The 22,131-nt window shown below is 37.2% G+C and overlaps 1 protein-coding gene across 1 annotated transcript; it reads left to right on the top strand.

The window, feature by feature from the left end:
* The first annotated feature begins 3,327 nt into the window (after window positions 1–3,327).
* Window positions 3,328–4,159, top strand: LOC142504965 (uncharacterized). The gene has a single exon (XM_075617800.1). The coding sequence runs from the start codon at window positions 3,416–3,418 to the stop codon at window positions 4,157–4,159; it is 744 nt and encodes a 247-aa protein (XP_075473915.1). The 5' UTR covers window positions 3,328–3,415.
* The last annotated feature ends 17,972 nt before the right edge of the window (window positions 4,160–22,131 follow it).

Here is a 22,131-nt window from a genome sequence, read left to right as displayed (position 1 = left end):
TGCATAACATAGACGTGCCATAACGTGAAATTTCTCTGAAACATGCTTGCAACAGACATACTTGAACATACATGAACTTCATCATTTTGCGTAGAGATATGTTTCAAAGCAAGTGACCTATACATAAATACGCATGATCAGACTAAACCACAGTATTGGGCTGGCAGGTAAAGTCCACTACCACATACATAAGATCCCCGTTCATGCTTTAACGGGTGGATTGGTCCCGGGTCATGCTTTACTGCTTTTCAATCCTAATCTAAACCGGGTCATGCTTTACGGGGGTGGAGAGATCATCGGCCACGTTCACAGACTTCCAAAACCATTCATAATTTGGTCACAAGACATTTAGCATACCTAAAAAACTTAAAAATATTTTCTTTTTGCACGTCGAACATACTTACATGGCGTTGATGGATTCGTTGGTTCTCGCTTGGGGACACTGCTGCACATACTAACATGAGTTCAAACCCTTAACTTTCATAGCTTAGACATAGGTATTTGTGCTCACCACCGAAGTAACTAAATAGCTTATGACATTCTAGATCACTCGGGAATTTACCTTGTTTAATCATCGCACTAAACCAAGACATCAAACCCCAAAAGAATAAACATATTTTCCCCAAAAAAAGAAGTACACGGACCCCGTGCCCAGGTCCGGCTATGGGTCCGTGTAGGCTCGGTAAAACCATACCCGAAAAAAAGTAAGGACACGGACCCCGTGTCAGGGTCCGTCTAAGGGTCCGTGTAGGCTCTGTATGCTGACACTTAAAAAGAAACAAGGGCACGGACCCCGTGTAAGGGTCCGGCTCCGGGTCCGTGTACCTGTGGGAGAAGCAAACCAACGAGAATTCCTATGCTTGTGACTTAGTCTCCCTAACTCGATCATTCCGACCTTGAATCGGCACCTCGAGAACCATCCTAGGATACTATAGCACTAACTCAAGCCAATACAAATTCCCCGAAACAACTGCGCATCACAAGCACGCAACAAATCCGTGAACACGACACTTGACGCCAAAACCATTCCTACGACTTATAATTCAACCAAGTGCCTAACGACACTGATCGAAACACCAAAAATCACCCCAACATCATTCTCGATTTACCTAAACGTAGCAGCGACCACCCGTCGAACCCCAACGAAGCCTGCAACAATAAAACTTCAAGAACACATCAAGAACGTATTTTTCAGAAAACGCAGTTTGAGCAGTCCCACAAAAACGATCATAACTAACTCAATTCTTATCCAAATATTTCGAATTTTACATAACATCGAAAGTATAAAAAAGTTCTACGTTTCATATACTGAAAGTTTTTCCAGAAAGACGACCGACAAATCGCAGTAATTAAAATGACAGCAAATTTGAGTTTTGAGATCCAAAAACAGTCTCAAAAGTGATCCAACCATATTTCCTCAAACTTCTACATAACATACACATGGTTTTTATACAATAAACATCAAAATTATTACTATGACAAGATCGATGCAGAAACGAAAGAATATACATGCCTTTGATCTTTGAAATTACCGAACCGACAATAACGAAGCAGGAAAGATGCGAGGGTTGATCCGGGACGATTTGTGGCTCGATTTCTTGCACAAAATACACGTGAATTGCTGGAAGAATTTTCAAAGGGAGGGGCGGCTATTGAAGGTTCTTAGAACCCAAAATTTTTTCTCAAAAATGAAATGAAATTGTGTGTGTGTGTGTAACCGGGTAAGTGTGTGCGAGGAGGTGTGTGTGTGCGTGTGTTTTGATTATTACGGAGAGTAAAATTTCTTAATGACATAATTAACAAGATAATTAAAATACTAACTCCCCATTAATCTCTAATAAAATTCTCTAATTTAAAATAAAATGCAAAAGTACTAAATCTTTAAAAGTTTAAGATCATAAAATCATCTAATAATTAAATTAGACTTTAAAAATGCTAAAACTTAATAAATCATTCAAAATGCCCCATTTTTAACTTAAAATAAAATACCACATTTTAAAATTGCCAAAATGGTCGCCGGTCTCTGTTCCTCGATTCCGCATCGAATAATCGTCTGAAACATGAAACTCAAGAAAACATTTAACGAGTATCGCATAAACATAAATAATTAAAATACTACAATTTAATAAATCATGCATCGCTAAAAATCATTTTAAACTTAAATAAATAATTAAACAATTAAATAAATTCATGGGATTTACGTGTACTAGTTTTGGGCTCTACACTTCCCTTGTTGATGTAACAAGGCTTCAGTTCCAAAAGATAGTGGTAACTTTTCTTTTGACTTAGCTGAAGAAAGTACTAACATAATATCGAAAAATAATATGGAATGTAACTATTAATTTTTGATGTGGCAACATAAATTATTAACGTGCTCGACGCCAAATAAGCAATTCAACAAAAATAAATGAAAATTTAAAGTATCAAAACCAAACTGTGAATACTTGGTGAATCTTAATGCAAAATATGAAATTTTAATAAATCTAAAAGGTTATTTCCCTAATAAATTAGGCAATGCCCCTCAATAATTCGGGAAAATGATTTTTTTGTGCAATAACTTGTCCGTTTGGGTTTTGGTTCATTAATTTTTCAATGTTTGATTCTAGTATATTAACTTTTACTTTTTCGGTTATTTTGGTCTAATTATTAACATGACATCTTTGACAAGGCAGCATTTTCCAAAGTCACGTTATCATCTCCGATAGCACGTTATCATTTTCCGATGTCAAATTTCCATTTGGTCTAAAAATAGTCGAAATTAAAAATTAATTTACCAAAATCAAAATTTGAAAACTTAATAGACCAAAACGAAAAATTGAACAACCTAGCAGAAAAACAATTTCCTCGGTTTTTATATTGGTGTGGTAGAGGGTATTGTTGAAAAAAAAAACTATTTTTTCGGTTTTTTCTATTTCAAATTGTTTCGAAAATCCAGTACATCCACATCATATTACCTAGGAAAAAAAACCACAAATGTGTGTGTGTAACATTACATAGAAATTGATGGGCTAGCGTTGAATTCAACGCTATGTTCCTAAGTAAAATCACATAATATTAGTTTTTGTCAAATTCCAAGTAATATCCTGCAATAACACAACAAAAGTCAAATTTGAGGACCCACACTCAAATGAAATATTAAACAAGAAATCACAAAAAAAAAAAAAACCACAATTTGGCATCCCCAAACCAAAGTGATTGAGATTGGAAAATAATAATAACAAAAAAATCCTACTAAAAAACAAAGATTAGCTGCATGAAACAGCCAAAAGTTGGAGCGCACCACCCCACCTTCTGCTAAGTTTCAGCTAATCTTTTCATCTGATCAATCCTATGCATTCTCTTCTTATTAAATCTTGTCATCATTTTTCATTATCAATTTAAAAACATAGGTTTCCAATACTTTCCATTTTCAACAATGGAAGGAGCAAGATACTGGGTGTCGGCTAAAAGAAAACATGGTACGGATACTCATGAGATATTTTTTGATTCAGCAACAGCCATGGATTCTCACGGCGATTCTTGGGAAGAACAGGCTTATGCTGACGATGTGTCTGGGATTCTTGGAGGTTGTGTTTGGCCTCCAAGATCTTATTCTTGTAGCTTCTGCAGAAGAGAATTTAGGTCAGCTCAAGCCCTAGGAGGTCATATGAATGTTCACAGAAGAGATAGGGCTAGATTGAATCAATTCCGCAGTATTCCTTCAGCCGATGTTGCGTCTTTCGGTGCTGCATATTCATCCCAAATATGTACTTTGTTGTATGATATTAACCCTAATCCTGAATTTTCGAACATGTCGTTGATCTCACCTCGATCAGATATTACTAGGGATTCATCTCAACCTGCAAGAAAAATGGAGAGACGCAACGAAAAGGCATCAGCCCTTTGCCTTTTCTCCCCTATAGTTCAACAAAGATCGAAGTATAAAATGCTTTCTGACAAGAAAGATTGTGATTTGGATTTGATCAAGAACGCGGTGCAGGAAACTGATAAACACAACAAGAGGAGAATTGAAGCACCCTTGAGTAATTTCTTTGAGAAATTGAGTTCAATTAATGATAGAACATGTCTTCCTCAATCAGATCTCTTGAAATGGGCCCCAGGATCGGTAGATGACCTGGATCTTGAGTTGAGGCTTGGGGATGCACCAAAGGTGAATTGAATTGCTTGCAAATTCATTTGTTCTTTTTCTTAAGAAAAATCAATCTATATATTTTAACCCTCACTTTTACTGATGAATTTTATTTGACAGCTGAATCTGCGTAATTTGGTTTAATATTAGTTACGACGTTTCTACCCCTGATGTCTGCTGAATTTTCGGTTTGTGACAAATATACGTGTGTCTGAAAACATGGATTTAATCAAGTATGTCTAATAATGTCTTATTCTGTTTCACTGGAGAAGGCAGTGAGAGGAGTCAAACTTGAGCTCAATTTCATGGTTTTCATGTTTGTGCAAAGGATTTAGTTTTATTAAATTCGGAGATTGTGGAAATATATGCTGTTTGTTCCTACTAAGGTAATATTTATGATTAAATATACATTGGAGACGGCTAATCCTTTGGCTGTACATAGGGCAGCATTTTTCCCCGAAGAACTAACGCGAAGGTGAAGGTTGGACGAGGGCACTTATAGTGCTCGTTCCCAGACTCCTCACGGATTCGAATACATGATCAATAAAGTCGGAATCGTTAACTGTTTACCCACATTGGATGTTAACTCTTGCATCGGATGCATGACTTTAGTTTACATTTTCAAGTACAATATTGATCAGATAAAACACGACATTGATTCCCTTTTCTTTGTACTATTATCAGCAAATTGTGTCACACAGTATAAATCCAACCAGATGTGTTCACTTCTTCACTTTCTTTGTCATAATCTTAAAGGAATCAAATCCATTTAAGTATTATAAACTTGAACATACCCTTTTCTATAATATTCGCAAACAGAATAATACTTCAAGAATAAATTGAATACTCTGCGTCTTTTGTTTGTTCCTCCGTGAGTATTTTTTGGTATTTGTGTTATACTTCTTGGATACAGACTTTATATTATTTAATGGCTTTCGTAAAAAAGAATTTGTATTTAATGGATATCATTTTTTGAGTAGTACTAACCGTAGTTAGGTCGTAGCGTAAACGCATTCTCTACGAGTTTAAATTAAGTTGTTCTTGATTCTTGATTAGGAGTTTAGGAGGAAAATGAACTTTTCCATTTTTGGTTTTGGTTCGTTAATTTTTTGAAGTTTTCTTTTGGTACACTAACTTTTAGGTTTAGGTTATTTTGGTCAAATTGGTGACGTGACAACTTTTTCAAAAATCCGTCATCATTTTCGGCTTTTTCTAAAATCCGTCATCATTTTCGTTACTTTGTCATCAATTTGAGTAAAATAAAGATCAAAATTCAAAATTGGACAAGTCAGGGGGTATTTTGTTTTGAAGTCGGTAGGAAAAAAACTATTTGATCATGATTTAATATCCAACACAACGTTTGTAAAGTTACACACACGTCAACTCTCGAGCAAAACAAGTCTAATAGAAATAACGTTCATTGGCCATGCATATATAATCTCGACTAAAAATTTGATGGATTTTTTTAAAAAATAAGATATAATTTTAAAAAGGTAAGATGAATTCCAAAAGTAGTCACCTGTGAGAATGCGAGACAAGATGAATATATATATGTAAAAGTGTGCTGATTGTTTGAAAAAATAAAAAGATCTTTCAAAAATAAATTATTATAAATTAAAAAATAAAATGCATGACTGTACATTTGTAATATTATTAATGTTAGTGTTGAAGATAGAATGATATGCATATAGTTATTAACTAACTTTACTAGTAAAATTAAAGAGTTTACAATTTGAATTTTAATGAATGGGAAAGGGACGATCCTTGATGAATTACTTCTTAAATTTCACAAATTGTCATGGCTTACTTTTCCAGATAATTATAATAAATTTTTTGTCAATTTACGACTTTAAAATTTTATAGTATCGAATTTCGGTCTTAGTAATATATCTTTGATTTTTTTTGAAAATTTCAATTAATTCTCGGTGACCGTGACCGTGAGAGTGCGGATGTGGCACTGCCACGTTAAAAGACGAAAATTTCAAGAAAGAAATCGACAGGTTAAATTGTTTCAAAATATATGAACCAACTCTTCTACTTTTGCAATAACAAATTACTGTTAGAGTAGATGCCCTGCAAGCCAACTGTTGGTTGGGAATTTTATTGACTCAGTTGTAATAAACAATCTTTATTTTAATATAATTCAATATTTTCATGGTTTGTTAATTCTTTATCTGTATACCCATTTTATCAGACATAGATAAAGACCTTGATTATACTTTAATACAAATGAATCGTAATTCGATGTTGAAACTCGTTTGTAAACACTATATAATCTAAATTCGTTCTTAGTCGATTCAGCCGCCTAAAACATGGATAAAGGTCGCTTAAGCTCGAAACTAGCATCTGTGATGTTGTGTACTGCGTTTCTTTGTAAGGGCATAGAGATGTCCAAACATGCAGATGGATAGTCATATGATGATTATACCGAACAACCCTCCCTCGGACTTTTCAAGTGGTTATCATTCATCGAGAGGATAATTTTGTGGTTATGATTGTACACCATTAGTCCTTACGACCCGGTACAACACTGAGGCTCTATATGCTAGGGCTGTGCTTTGACTCGTTTATCGGCTCCAGGAGAGTCATCAGGTGGCGAGGTTGGGTATAGTTGCGACACATATAGGAGCCAGTGCATTGTAGTCGGGGATTCACCGCTCACCTACGTGTGTAGATATCCTATGTGATCTGATGTAATAATAGTGCATGGAATCTCTGGCTAGAGTATGAGATGTACGTTGGAGAAGGAGTTCTCCAATAGTACATGCGATGCCACTATTATAGTTATCACATATTGATCGAATTAATATGCAACCCTCGATGAACCAATGGTTGCAGATTCGATTGAGATATATGATATGAAGGGACCGTACTGTACGTTAATCATAATCGACTGGTTCTTGCAGGCACTATCATTGATACCTAGGGGATCATGGGGCGATGCTACTAGACGCTCTTACCATGATCCGATGGATGCAATCAGAAATGAGTTCTGTCGTTCTTGATCAAGGTGTTGATGAAAAGAATGGGGCTAACTAGGGTAAGCCCGAATAAAAGATTATGTCCTGAATCACAAAGAATTGTGAACCCACGGCTAGCTGTATCCCTGAACCATTGAGGTCACACAAGCACTGGATCGTTTGTTCCCGTTGAGAGAATAAATTCAAGAAGTTGAATTTATATTATATAGTAAATTCAAGGAGTTGAATTTATGATAATTAAATTTTGAGAGAATAAATTCAAGGAATTGAATTCATAAAATTTGAGAATTTAATTTATTAAACTCAAATGTTGGGTTTATTAGATATTAAATTTTGAAGGTGATATAAATTCAAGGAGTTGAATTTATAAGTTAAGTAATAAATTCAAATGTTGAATTTATAATGAATTTAATTAATTAAGCTCAAAAGTTGAGTTGATTAAATATTAAATTAAAATTGGTGGGAAGTATATTTAATGGGCTTGTAGGATTACAAGTCCAACATACTTAATAATTAAAGTTTAATGGACTTTGATTAAATTAATTAAACTAGTAGGACTAGCCCAATTAATTAATTAAGCCCATTAATGTTAATTATATGTATTAGGTAATGAGTTAATTATAAATAAGTGAGAAGTCAAAACCCTTGCCACCACCCTACCATAATTTTCGAGAATCTTTCTTCCAAAAGAACAAAAAAATTCGGCCACCTCTCTTGAGGAAGAAGGTTGAGCCGTCTCTCTTAATTTTCTCTCAAACTTTAAAACTTCTTCCAAATTTTCTAATGCAATTTGGAAGAGGATCAAACAATCTAGTCGTGAACTTGATTAGAAGAAAAGAAAGAGTCTCTTGAAGAATGTTCATAGGGATTCATCAAGAGCCAGATCCGTCATACCGGATTAGTTGGAGCCAAGTGATTTAATCACTAAAGGTATAACCAAGTGATTTAATCACTAAAGGTATAAAATTCTTACGCCATATGGATGTTTATCGTAAAACCATAAGAGTGCCCAAACATAAACATATTTTGATTGTAAAAATAAAATAAAATTTTTTAAACTTCCGCTGCGTTTGGGGGACAAGAAAATCGAGATCCAACAATTACTTATTCCAAGATTCTTCCGCTCGAAATTAAATTTAATTTCTTCCTCGCCCATATAACAATGATTTTCTCATGTGGCGAGCTAACCGATCATTCAAAATTCCCAAGGTTAATCCAAGAGCGGGTGAATCTAGTGGTGTTGGTGGTGGAGGAAAGGGCCTAAAGGACTTGCGCTTCATGGTTGACACAAAGAAATTAACATGTTGGTTAGAGCTATCAAAATGAGTTAGGTTTGTAGGATCGTTTCGTCCCATTGCATAAAATAGGTGTAGTGATGTTAGCAAAATCTCGGACCCGCCGAGGAATGGAAGTTTGGATTGTTATAAATATTTAAATATTTTAAAACTGTAAAATTTTCAAAAAATTCAGTAGTTCTTATGTAATTATTTGATTAAAAAACCTCGAGGGCATGAATATTTTTTACCATGTAATAGTGATATTAGTATAATAAAAATAATTATTTTATTAAAATATATGTGAGGGGTTTATTAAAGGGTAAATTGGGGATAAAAAACTTTAACATAAATTTATCCTAACTTCCTAAATCCAAGAAATTACTTTGTTAAAACTCGCTAAAATGCTAAAACTTAAAAAAAAAAACCCTTATATTAATTGATTTTAAATGATTTTAATTGATTGATTTACGCGGGAGAGAAAAAGTATCATAGTACAGGTAAAATTATTTGAAACATACAAAATTATTACTGAGTAATTAAATGTTTGTGGAGAAATTTTTTTCAGATAATATGGATCTTAACATAAGTTTGAGATTAATCATTTGCAGAATTTATTCCAATACTTTAAAATATTTGAAACAAGAATATCTAATCAATGTTAGATATAAGAAAGATGAACATATCATTCAACCTCTTCATTTTCACTCAAAATAAACTTGTAATAGTTTTTTATTATATGTGTTGTAATTCCGACTACTATGGTTACTATGTAGTAATAATAAATTGTATGTTTGAATAAAAAGATCAAGGCTTACTGACCCTCTCGTGTATTATTTTCAATTATCATGTAATATTATCTATTTTTTTATTAAGAATAACTAAGTATATCCTAGGGAGAATTTAGAGCATCCAATCATAAACAAATAGTACTGATTATAAGCAAATAATGTCTCAATTATTTCAAACATAAATTCATACGCGCAATTTTTTAATTGAGGTTATTTTGAACATAATTTATTTGTTTGAGGTAATGAATAGTGTTCAAATATTGTGTAATATGATCCTCAAAACTTGGAAAGGATATAAAATATTTATTACAGATTTCATACTCGTAATTGTGTAATTACCTGCATAAAGTTTTTGTTTTAAATAATTAATAGTGTGAAGTAATTATATAATATTGCTCATTAATATTTCGAACGAAGACTAAGTAAGTATATTTTATTGTGAATTAGAATATTTTATTATACTAAAACAATAATCAAATATAAATTAATAGTACTCAATTATAAGTGAATATTTTAAATTTATTGTTCATAGTCAAATTAATTTTTGGGAATTATTAATTTATTGTGAGCAGAAATTGTTCGTAATGAAGAGTGTCCTCCAATTATTGTGTGCTACAACAACGGTTTTTAAAAACCATTATCTAAGAATTTTTTTTTGGGCTACAACAACGGTTTTTAAAAACCATTGTCTATATATGTTTTTGTCAAGGGTCAAAGACAACGGGTTTTGTAACCGTTGTTGAAGGGATCGGTTAATAGGTGAAAAGTGTTTAGAAGAGGGGTTGAATAAACTGTAGTGCCCAAATTCAGTACGCGTATAACCCATGCATTCGTTTAATTATTAATCGTTTAATTAATTTTAAATGAGTTTTAGCCATGCATAATTTATGAAAATACATTATTTTAAATTATTCATGTTTATGTGATGCACGTTAAAATGTTTCACGAGTTTCATGTTTCAGGCGATTATCCGAGACAGGATTGAGGAAAAGACCCAGTTACGATTTTTGGCAATTTCAAAAGATGGTATTTTATTTTAAGTCAAGGATGAGGCGTTTTAAATAATTTATTTAGTTTTAGCAATTTAAAGCCTTATTTATGTATTTAGTAAATTAAGAGTTTGGAACTTTTAAAATTAGTGTGTAAGCATTTTAAATGGGGAGTTTGATTAAATTTGTGAGGCCCGAGGCCGAAGAGGGCGGGGGGTGATCGCCGGTGCCATCAGTTGCACGGACAATGAGCGGCTCCTGGCAGGCTTCTAAGTGGAGGGAACATGAATGAACCGACCCACACGGGAATGAGAGGGATTCCGAGACTGTTCAATGTAATGGACTGTACAGTTGAAGAGGGCTTAAAAGATTTGATTTGTACTACTCATATCACGAAGGTGCATCTTCTTTTCGGTAGCTCATAACATAAGAACTCCAAAGTTAAACGTGCTTGACTTGGGGAAATTTTGGGATGGGTGACCTCCTGGGAAGTTTCCCAGGGTGCGTGTGAGTGAGGACATAAGCACGCTGGAAAGACACGTCTTGATATAGTGAGTACAGTCGTCGAATCTGTGGCGTTTCAAAATTAGTGTGTGTTAACTTTTGATTAGTATTTAATTTAGTTAATTTAGCACTAATTTCTCCTAATTAAAAACACACACACACTCACACACACTTACACGTTTTTACACACACTAAAACACACAACACATCTACACATTCATGTTTTCAGATTTTTAAAGATAGGAAACCTAGGGTTCTCCATCTAAGAAGCAGCCGCCCCTTTCCCCTTTATTTTCCAGCAAGTTTTCGGCAATTTATTTCAAGATAATCAAGCCACCATCGTTGCGGATCAACCTCGCTTCTTTCTCCGCTTCGGTATCGCCGTTTCGGTAAAGTTTATCATCAAAAGGCACGTATAATCTCTCTTTTGCTGCGTCGATCATGTCATATTATGTGTTGCGATGTTTTACGAGTGAAAATTCATGTATGTTGTTCATAGTTTGAGCGGTTATTTGTTTAGATCGATTTTGAAGGAAAAGTTTTAGATCTAAATCACGTTTTACTAATCTTATTAAAACTACGAATTTTCGGTCAAGATTTTGGAAAAACTTTCAACGTGAAAAACGTAGAACTTTTTGATACCTTCGATTTGATATAAAATTCAAAATTTTTGGATGAACATTGAGTGAGTTATGGCATTTTTCGTGGGACAGCTCAAACTACGAATTTTAAGTAAATTGTGTTCTAGAAGTTATTTGTTGAAGGCTTCGTTGGGGATCGACGGGTGATCATTGCTGCGTATAGGTAACTCTGGTAATGATGTTTGGAGTATTTTTGAGGTTTCGTTTCATGTCTTTAGGCTCTTCAATTCATTAGGAGTCGTAAGAAAATATTTTGTGTCAATTGCCGTGTTTTCGGGTTGTATGTGTCGTAGGGTGGACGTCGTCATTTTTGGGGCGTTCGTACGAGTTTAGTTCAATGCTATGGTGTCTTAGGATGGTCTCCAGGTGTTTAATTTCATTCCATTAGTTGTTCGTTTGGGAAAATAGACATTTCGTAAGCTTTCCTCGCAGGTTCAGAAATGTCGAGGCCACACGGATCCATACACGAACCCTGACACGGGGTCCATGCCTTTGTCTTCCTTTGAAGTGTCAACCAACCGAGTCTACACGGACCCTCTGACGGACCCAGACACGGGGTCCGTGTCCTCACTTCTTCCCAAGTTTCACTTTTGCGCACCTACACAGACCCTCACCCGGACCTCAGCACGGGGTCCGTGCCTTCCTTTTTCTTCACGAGTCATTCCACCTCACCTACACGGACCCGGAGCTAGACCTGGGCACGGGGTCCGTGTACTTGAGTTTTTGGGAAATATTATGGTATGCTTTGAGGTTGATGTCTTGGTTTAGTGTAATGTTTAATAATGTCGAGTCACGGGAATTTTAGAACGCCATAGGGAAATGTATGAACTCGTGAGTAAGTTTGTTTGTTACGCCTAAGTTACACCCGTTAAGTTTATGAATTCACTTTAGTATGTTGCAGCAACGACCCCGGTCGAAGTCCAACGAATCCCTCAACGCCAAGTAAGTATGTTGACGTGCAAGAAAATATTTTAAGTTTTTGAGGTATGCTAAATGTCTTGTGACCAAATTGAATGGGTTTGGAAGTCGGTGAAAGTAGCCGATGACCTCTCCACCCCGTTAAATTATGAACAGGTTAGATCGTGGTTGGAAAGCGTTAAATTATGAACGGGGACCAACCAGCCCGTTAAATTATGAACGGGGATCTCATGTATGTGGCAGTGGATACGTCCCTGTCAGCCCAGTACTGTGGTTTGTCTGATCAGGCGTTTATTATGTATGGGTCACTTGCTTTGAAACATCCTCTACGCAAAATGAAGTCATGTATGTTTAAGTACGAACAAGTACGCAAGCATGTTTAAGTAAGCTTTTAAGTTATGGCACGTCTACGTATGTATGCAAGTTCAAGCTCATTTCAAATCCAAGCTTCAAGTATGTATGTTCTATTTTAAAGTTGTATGCGATTTTATTATGTATTACTTGCTATTCTCAGTTTATACGTGTTGAGTCTTTAGACTCACTAGACTTGATCGATGCAGGTGAGGATGTCTATGAGGAGACAGGAGGTGGGGACCAAGGAGCAGGCTTGGACTGAGCGGGAGGCTAGACCCGAGGACCGATCACGTTATTTTAAGATTTTAAGCATGAAAATATTAATACTCTGATTTTACGTTTTGATACGAGATGTTTTGAGCAAGCTTTTCTTTTAGCAAAATTTTTATTGGTGAATGGATGATGTAGTGACGACCGTATTGATTTTATTTTCGTATTCAAGAAAATTTTTAATTTTTCCGCAAATTTAAAGTAGTAAAAAGTACGGTACGTCACAGTTGGTATCAGCGCGGTGTTCTTGTAAAGGGTTATGCCTAATGCCAGTTGCAAAAAGCTCAAGAAGTCACACCTCAAGTCTGTAAGTTTTAAAGTTTCAAATTCATGCTATGTAGTAAGCATTAAGTTCTGATTTCAGCATGTGCATATTTTCAAGTTGTAGTACGTTCATCTGATGTCATTTATATCATGTCCATGCATATTGGGTTTACGTGTTGGGTAAATTATTGGAACAGTATGCCTCCTAGACGTGTGGTTGACCGTGAAGCAAGGGACGAGGATAGAGTAGCTCGGGAGGAGAGGAGAGACGCTCCTCCACCTCCACCCCCACCTCCAGACATGCAGGCACAGATGCTTGCAGGTATGACGCAGTTCTTCGCGCAGTTTGCGGGGAACCAGGCTGCAGCGAATGCAGGGGCAAGGCCCAGACCAGAGGCGGTGTATTAGAGGTTCCAGAGGATGAATCCTAAGGAGTTTTCGGGATCTACTGACCCGATGGTGGCAGAGGGATGGATTAAGTCCATCGAAGTGATTTTTGACTACATGGAGCTGCAGGATGCAGACCGATTCCGTTGTGCCATATTCCTTTTAGCAGGCGATGCCAAACGTTGGTGGGACAGTGCGTCGGTGGCAATTAATTTGCCGACTGTGTCTTGGACTGGATTCAAGGAAGCGTTCTTCGCCAAGTACTTCACTGAGGAAGTACGCTCCCGCCTGACCAGGGAATTTATGACACTGAGGCATGGGGATAGCAGCGTGGCAGACTTTGTGAAGAAGTTTGAGAGGGGGTGTCATTTCATACCTCTGATAGCTAATGATGCTCAGAGTAAGCTGAGGCATTTTATGGATGGTTTGCGGCCGATCTTGCGCCGTGATGTGAGGGTAGCTGGACCTACTACATACGCAGTTGCCGTTTCTAGGGCTTTGGCTACAGAACAAGACCAGCGGGACATTGAGGCAGACAGGCAGGGCAAGAGGCCCTATCAGGCTCCACCGCAGCAGCAACAGCATCAGAGGCCTCAGTTCAAGAAACCTTACCAGGGACTACCGGGAAAGAAACCCTATCAGGGACCGCCGAAAGGCAAGGGTCCTATCCAGCAGCAGGGGGCGCTTCAGAGGCCTGGTAATTTCCCAGTGTGTCAAAAATGCAATCGCCAGCATCCCGGACAGTGCTTATGGGGATCGGGAAATGTTTTAAATGTGGAGCTACGGACCACATGTTGAAAGAGTGCCCACACTGGAAGCAGCCAACCCAAGGGAGAGTATTCACCATGCATGCCCAAGAGGCGAATCCAAACACTATCCTTTTGATTGGTAATTTATTTAATTCAGTACAGTATTGATTTCTTTGCCTTGCATGTTTAATTTTAATTGGGAATACTAGTGTTTTAGTTGGAATTGTGGGTGTCTTTTGTTGCATGAGGTTTATGGTAGAATTTTTGGGATATAAGTTAGTTTGTTGTGCTAACGCATCTCAGGGAATATTTTCATAAAGAGATTAGCCACAACGGCATTGATAGATTCAGGAGCCACTCACTCCTTTATCTCGGAGACTTTTGCTAATCATCTGGACATTAAGTCCATTGGCCTAGACATGAATTTTTCGGTGACAGTCCCATCCGGGGAAGAGCTGTTAGCAATCAGCGTGATCAGAGATATCGATCTGGAATTGCAGGGCCATCTAGTATATGCAGATTTGATTCTAGTGCCTGATGCCAGAGTTCGAAATTATTTTGGGAATGGACTGGCTGACAAAGAACAGGGTTCTGATTGACTTCCAGAAAAGATCAGTATTTGTTAGGCCGCTGGGCATGGAACAGTTCATATTTGAGCCAGCCAGATGGAGAAGTTTCCCTCGCATGATTTCGTGCATGCAAGCGAGGAGGCTGATTTCCAAGGGGTGTCAGGCCTTCTTGGTCAGTATTATTTCAGCGCCTGATGTGCCCACTCCATCTTTATCCGACGTGCCAGTAGTCAGTGAATTCCCAGACGTCTTTACTGATGACGTCACAGGTCTTCCACCAGAGAGAGAGGTGGAGTTTGCAATCGATCTTATGCCAGGCACTGTGCCAATCTCTAAGGCACCGTACCGATTAGCTCCAGCTGAAATGTTAGAACTCAAGCAGCAGATTCAGGAGCTTCTCGACAAGGAATTTATCCGCCCTAGTTGCTCGCCTTGGGGCGCACCAGTGCTTATTGTAAAGAAGAAGGATGGGAGTATGAGGCTGTGCATCGATTACCGAGAATTGAACAAGGTAACGATAAAGAATAAGTACCCACTTCCTAGAATCGAGGACTTGTTGGATCAGTTGCAGGGAGCTACAGTGTTCTCTAAGATAGATCTTCGATCATGGTATCACCAGTTGAAGGTTAAGGATGCAGACGTTCACAAGACGGCCTTCAGAACCAGGTATGGGCATTACGAGTTCTTAGTGATGCCGTTTGGACTGACGAATGCTCCAGCAATTTTCATGGACCTCATGAACCGAGTATTTCAGCCTTACCTTGATCAGTTCGTCATAGTATTCATTGACGATATTCTCATTTACTCGAAGAGCCATGAGGAGCATAGCCAGCATTTGAGGACAGTGTTGCAGGTTTTGCAGAGTTGCAAGTTGTTTGCGAAGTTCAGTAAGTGCGAATTTTGGTTGGAGAAAGTAGCATTTTTGGGGCATATAGTGTCTAGCAGTGGTATTGAAGTGGATCCAGCAAAGGTAGCAGCCGTTAAGGAATGGGTTGAGCCAAAGAATGCATCAGAGATCCGCAGTTTTCTGGGTTTAGCCGGTTACTACCGTAAGTTCATTCGGGGATTTTCATCCATAGCAGTGCCACTCACTTCACTGACCAAGAAGAATGCTAAATTCGTGTGGAGTGATGAATGTCAGAAGTGCTTTGATACTTTGAAGCAAGCTCTTATTTCGGCGCCGGTGCTATCCATGCCGACAGGGCAGGGTGAATTTGTGCTTTATACCGATGCATCTAAGCTCGGATTAGGCGCAGTGTTGATGCAGCAAGGTCGGTTTATAGCTTATGCTTCCAGGCAGTTGAAAGTGCATGAGAAGAACTATCCGACGCATGATCTTGAATTAGCCGCAGTCGTCTTTGCGTTGAAGATTTGGAGACACTACTTGTATGGTGAGAAGTGTCAGATTTTCACTGATCACAAAAGTTTGAAATATTTCTTCACGCAGAAGGAGCTGAACATGAGGCAGAGACGATGGTTGGAACTGGTGAAAGACTATGATTGCGAGATTAGCTACCATCCGGGAAAAGCCAATGTTGTGACAGATGCCTTGAGCAGGAAAGTTGCAGTCATAGCTCAGTTATCAGTGCAGAGATCTCTTCAGTCTGAGGTTCAGAGGTTTGGTTTGGAAGTTTACCATAGGGGCAGAGCACCAAGGCTGTCTAATCTGACAGTCCAGTCTTCTCTGCTAGACCGTATCCGGACAGGCCAGTCTTCAGATAAGCAGTTACAGAAATGGAGATTGAAGGATGAAGCCAAGGGCAGTCTACTGTACACATTGTCAGATGGTATTGTGAGATACAGAGGTAGAATGTGGGTGCCTAGTGTTGATTCGATCAAACAGGATATTCTGACGGAGACACATGCATCTCCGTATTCTATTCACCAAGGAGGTACCAAAATGTACAAAGACTTGCAGATTCTGTATTGGTGGCCGGGGATGAAGAGAGACATCCGCATATTCGTATCAGAATGTCTTACTTGTCAGCAAGTGAAAGCTGAACATCAGAGGCCAGCAGGGATGCTTAAGCCACTCCCAATCCCAGAGTGGAAATGGGAGAACATCACGATGGACTTCGTCGTTGGATTGCCTAGATCAGTCAGAGGCTTTAATGCCATTTGGGTTATTGTGGATCGCCTCACGAAGTCAGCGCACTTTTTGCCAGTGAAGACGACTTTCTCCATGACGCAGTACGCGGAGCTTTATATCAAGGAGATAGTCCATTTACATGGGTTCCCAGTTTCGATTGTGTGCGACAGGGACCCGAGGTTTACGTCGTCCTTCTGGAAGAGCTTACATGCAGCCATTGGGACAAAGTTGCTGTTCAGTACAGCTTTTCACCCGCAGAAAAATGGCCAGTCTGAGCGAGTGATTCAGATTTTAGAGGATTTGCTGAGAGCCTGTATGATTGATTTTCAGGGGACTTGGGAGTCTAAGATACCTCTAGTGGAGTTTACCTACAACAACAGTTTCCAATCATCTATAAGTATGGCTCCCTACGAGGCTTTGTATGGAAGAAAGTGCAGGTCACCAGTTCATTGGGATGAAGTTGGTGAGAGAGCAGATCTTGGTCCAGAGATAGTTCAGCAAACTGCAGATGTGGTGGTCAAGATTCGTGACAAAATGAAGATTGCCCAAAGCCGTCAGAAGAGCTATACTGATAAGAGGAGGAGAGATCTCGAGTTTACCGTTGGTGATCACATATTCGTTAAGATAGCACCTATGGAGGGTGTAATGAGATTTGGGAAGAGAGGCAAGCTGAGTCCGAGATTTATTGGACCGTTCGAGATTCTGGACAGAGTTGGGACAGTAGTTTACCGTGTAGCCCTTCTGCCGAATCTGGCCGGGGTACACAATGTGTTCCACGTCTCTATGCTGAGGAAATATCTAGCCAATCCTTCGCATATTCTGAGCTATGAGCCGTTACAGGTTGCTCCAGACCTATTATATGAGGAGCGACCGATTCAAATCCTAGACAGACAGGAGCGCAGACTCCGGAACAAAGTGACTAAGCTAGTCAAAGTCCAGTGGCTGAACCAATCGGTGGAAGAGGCCACTTGGGAGTCAGAAGCGGACATGAGGATTCGCTACCCGGAGTTGTTTGGTAAGATTTAATTTCGAGGACAAAATTTATATAAGTGGGGGAGGAACTGTAGTGCCCAAATTCAGTACACGTATAACCCATGCATTCGTTTAATTATTAAATCGTTTAATTAATTTTAAATGAGTTTTAGCCATGCATAATTTATGAAAATACATTATTTTAAATTATTCATGTTTATGTGATGCACGTTAAAATGTTTCACGAGTTTCATGTTTCAGGCGATTATCCGAGGCAGGATTGAGGAAAAGACCCGGTGACGATTTTTGGCAATTTCAAAAGATGGTATTTTATTTTAAGTCAAGGATGAGGCATTTTAAATAATTTATTTAGTTTTAGAAATTTAAAGCCTTATTTATTTGTTTAGTAATTTAAGAGTTTGGAACTTTTAAAATTAGTGTGTAAGCATTTTAAATGGGGAGTTTGATTCAATTAGTGTGTGTTAACTTTTGATTAGTATTTAATTTAGTTAATTTAGCACTAATTCCTCCTAATTAAAAGCGCACACACACGTTACACACACTCACACATTTTTACACATACTAAAACACACAACACATCTACACATTCATGTTTTCAGATTTTTAAAGATAGGAAACCTAGGGTTCTCCATCTAAGAAGCAGCCGCCCCCTTCCCCTTTATTTTCCAGCAAGTTTTCGGAAATTTTATTTCAAGATAATCGAGCCACCATCAGTCCGGATCAACCTCGCTTCTTTCTCCGCTTCGGTATCGCCGTTTCGGTAAAGTTTATCATCAAAAGGCACGTATAATCTCTCTTTTGCTGCGTCGATCATGTCATATTATGTGTTGCGTTGTTTTATGCGTTAAAATTCATGTATGTTGTTCATAGTTTGAGCGGTTATTTGTTTGGATCGATTTTGAAGGAAAAGTTTTAGATCTAAATCACGTTTAACGATTATTATTAAAACTGCGAATTTTCGTTCAAGATTTTGGGAAACTTTCAATGCAAAAAATGTAGAACTTTTTGATACCTTCGATTTGATATAAAATTCGAAATTTTTGGACGAACATTGAGTGAGTTATAGCGTTTTTCGTGGGACTGCTCAAACTGAGAATTTTAAGTAAATTGTGTTCTTGAAGTTATTTGTTGCAGGCTTCGTTGGGGATCGACGGGTGATCATTAGTTCATATAGGTAACTCTGGTAATGATGTTTGGAGTATTTTTGAGGTTTCGATTCATGGCTTTAGGCTCTTTAATTCATTAGGAGTCGTAAGAAAAGATTTTGTGTCAATTGCCGTGTTTTCGGGTTGTATGTGTTGTAGGGTGGACGTCTTCATTTTTGGGGCACTCGTACGAGTTTAGTTCAATGCTATGGTGTCTTAGGATGGTCTCTAGGTGTTTAATTTCGTTCCATTAGTTGTTCGTTTGGGAAAATAGACATTTCGTAAGCTTTCCTCGCAGGTTCAGAAAGGTCGAGGCCACACGGATCCATACACGGACCCTGACACGGGGTTCGTGCCTTTGTCTTCCTTTGAAGTGTCAACCAACCGAGTCTACACGGACCCTCTGACGAACCCAGACACGGGGTCCGTGTCCTCTCTTCTTCCCAAGTTTCACTTTTGCGCACCTACACGGACCCTCACCCGGACCTCAGCACGGGGTCCGTGCCTTCCCTTTTCTTCACGAGTCATTACACCGCACCTACACGGACCCGGAGCCGGACCTGGGCACGGGGTCCGTGTACTTGAGTTTTTGGAAAATATTATGGTATGCTTTGAGGTTGATGTCTTGGTTTAGTGTAATGTTTAATAATGTCGAGTCACGGGAATTTTAGAACGCCATAGGGAAATGTATGAACTCGTGAGCAAGCTTGTTTGTTACGTCTAAGTTACACCCGTTAAGTTTATGAATTCACGTTAGTATGTTGCAGCAACGACCCCGGTCGAAGTCCAACGAATCCCTCAACGCCAAGTAAGTATGTTGACGTGCAAGAAAATATTTTAAGTTTTTGAGGTATGCTAAATGTCTTGTGACCAAATTGAATGAGTTTGGAAGTCGGTGAACGTGGCCGAGGACCTCGCCACCCCGTTAAATTATGAACGGGTTAGATCGTGGTTGGAAAGCGTTAAATTATGAACGGGGACCAACCAGCCCGTTGAATGATGAACGGGGATCTCATGTATGTGGCAGTGGATACGTCCCTGTCAGCCCAGTACTGTGGTTTGTCTGATCAGGCGTTTATTATGTATGGGTCACTTGCTTTGAAACATCCTCTACGCAAAATGAAGTCATGTATGTTTAAGTACGAACAAGTACGCAAGCATGTTTATGTAAGCTTTTAAGTTATGGCACGTCTATGTATGTATGCAAGTTCAAGCTCATTTCAAATCCAAGCTTCAAGTATGTATGTTCTATTTTAAAGTTGCATGCGATTTTATTATGTATTACTTGCTATTCTCAGTTTATATGTGTTGAGTCTTTAGACTCACTAGACTTGATCGATGCAGGTGAGGATGTTGTTGCGACTTTGATTGTTGCACTCCCAAGAGCAGGTTGTCCACAAGTAGTATAATTCGGTGAGTCCGAATATCGTATCCACAGGGAAGCTAAGGTAATTACAAGTCCACTGCAATGTCTTTTTATTTTTATTTTTTTTTAGTTGTTTGAATCTTTAATTGGTAATTTTTAATTGTTCAAATTTTAATTAAGTAGTTGAGATTAAATGATCCACTCTTGGTATTTTAATAAAGTTAACATTAACGAACATTATTGAAATCCACTTAATAAAATGGTTCCAGTATATTAAATAATCATATTTATATTATGTTATGTAATATTATCTTATAAGTATATAATATATACCAAAATTTATAAATGTTGTCAAGTATTTATTGTGCTATATATATATTTGTAAACACTAAATCAAGGTTCCCACTTTAAATGGTTGGTAAAACAAAACTAACATTTAAATGGTACCAAGAAATTAATATTATGATATATTTATATATAGTAAACCAAGATTCCCACTTTAAATTATTGGTAAAACCAAACAAACATTTAAATGGTTCCAAGTAATTTAATATTATAATATATTCATATATAATAAATCAAGGCATCCACTTTAAATGGTTGGTAATACAAACTAACATTTAAATGGTTCCAAAAATTTAGTGTAACATATAGCAACAATAAATCAAAACTCTCACCTATAAAAAGGGTATAAAAATGCTTAAAGAAATAAATATAACATAAACAATAAATAATGATTAAATAATATAAAACATAGATTCTTACCTTTTAGTAACCTTATTATCATGCCAAGAGTTTCACCTTTTCATCTCAACTTTAGGAAGTTAGCTATTCATTATTCAAAGTGTAAAATTTTAAATATGAAATTAACATGCTAATTATATTTAAATGAAGAAATAAAGGAAAAATATAGAGAGAATTATTATGAACTCAAAGGTTTGTTCATAGAATGAGGGATATATCAATTCATTACAATGCACCCCTATTTATATCCAAATTTGGGGAGAGAACCACAAATAAAATATTATTTTTTTACACATAAGTCTTCATTGGTGTTCCAAGATATTATATTATATTACACATCACTTTTGAAAATCTTCTTATCCGAATTTGCTTCTTCACATAAAAAAAAACATGTGGATAATTGAGTTGTCTAGTTGTGGTATTTTTTTCAAACCATTTGACCAAGTAATTTGAGAGATATGGTCAAAATATTAGAGCATGGTAAAACTGCCACTCCTTTGGTAACTTTATTTGTTGCTTAATTTGATCTCAATTGTGAGAGGATTTTTATCTCATGCTTGCCACCAATATTGTAGATATTAACATCAACTTTCTACAGGTCCAAGAATCATCTTAATCCCATTTGCATTGTCAAGTTTATTCTTGTTTTATCGAACCTGTAAAAAATAGTAAAAACTTGTAATTACACAACAACTTATATTTTATACAATTTATTATAAAACATATAATATTTAAACATTTAATAAAACAATAACTATATATTTATATTATAAAACATTTAATTAATGTACAATTTTTATGTTTATCACACTTCCAACCAGCTTATTGATAGTCCCTAGCAATTTAAGCGTTAATAGCAATACAAAACATATTGATTAATTTAAAAAGAAATGTTATCAAAACTATCTAAGTGTTTAAATAAAATTTGAAAACTGTCAAAGTTATATCAAGATCATCATAATTATAATTTATGA

Source organism: Primulina tabacum, chromosome 10 (assembly GCF_025594145.1).
Source record: "Primulina tabacum isolate GXHZ01 chromosome 10, ASM2559414v2, whole genome shotgun sequence".
NCBI lineage: Eukaryota > Viridiplantae > Streptophyta > Magnoliopsida > Lamiales > Gesneriaceae > Primulina > Primulina tabacum.
The sequence above is the reverse complement of the archived record's forward strand: the minus strand, read 5'-3'. Positions and strand labels throughout refer to the sequence as shown.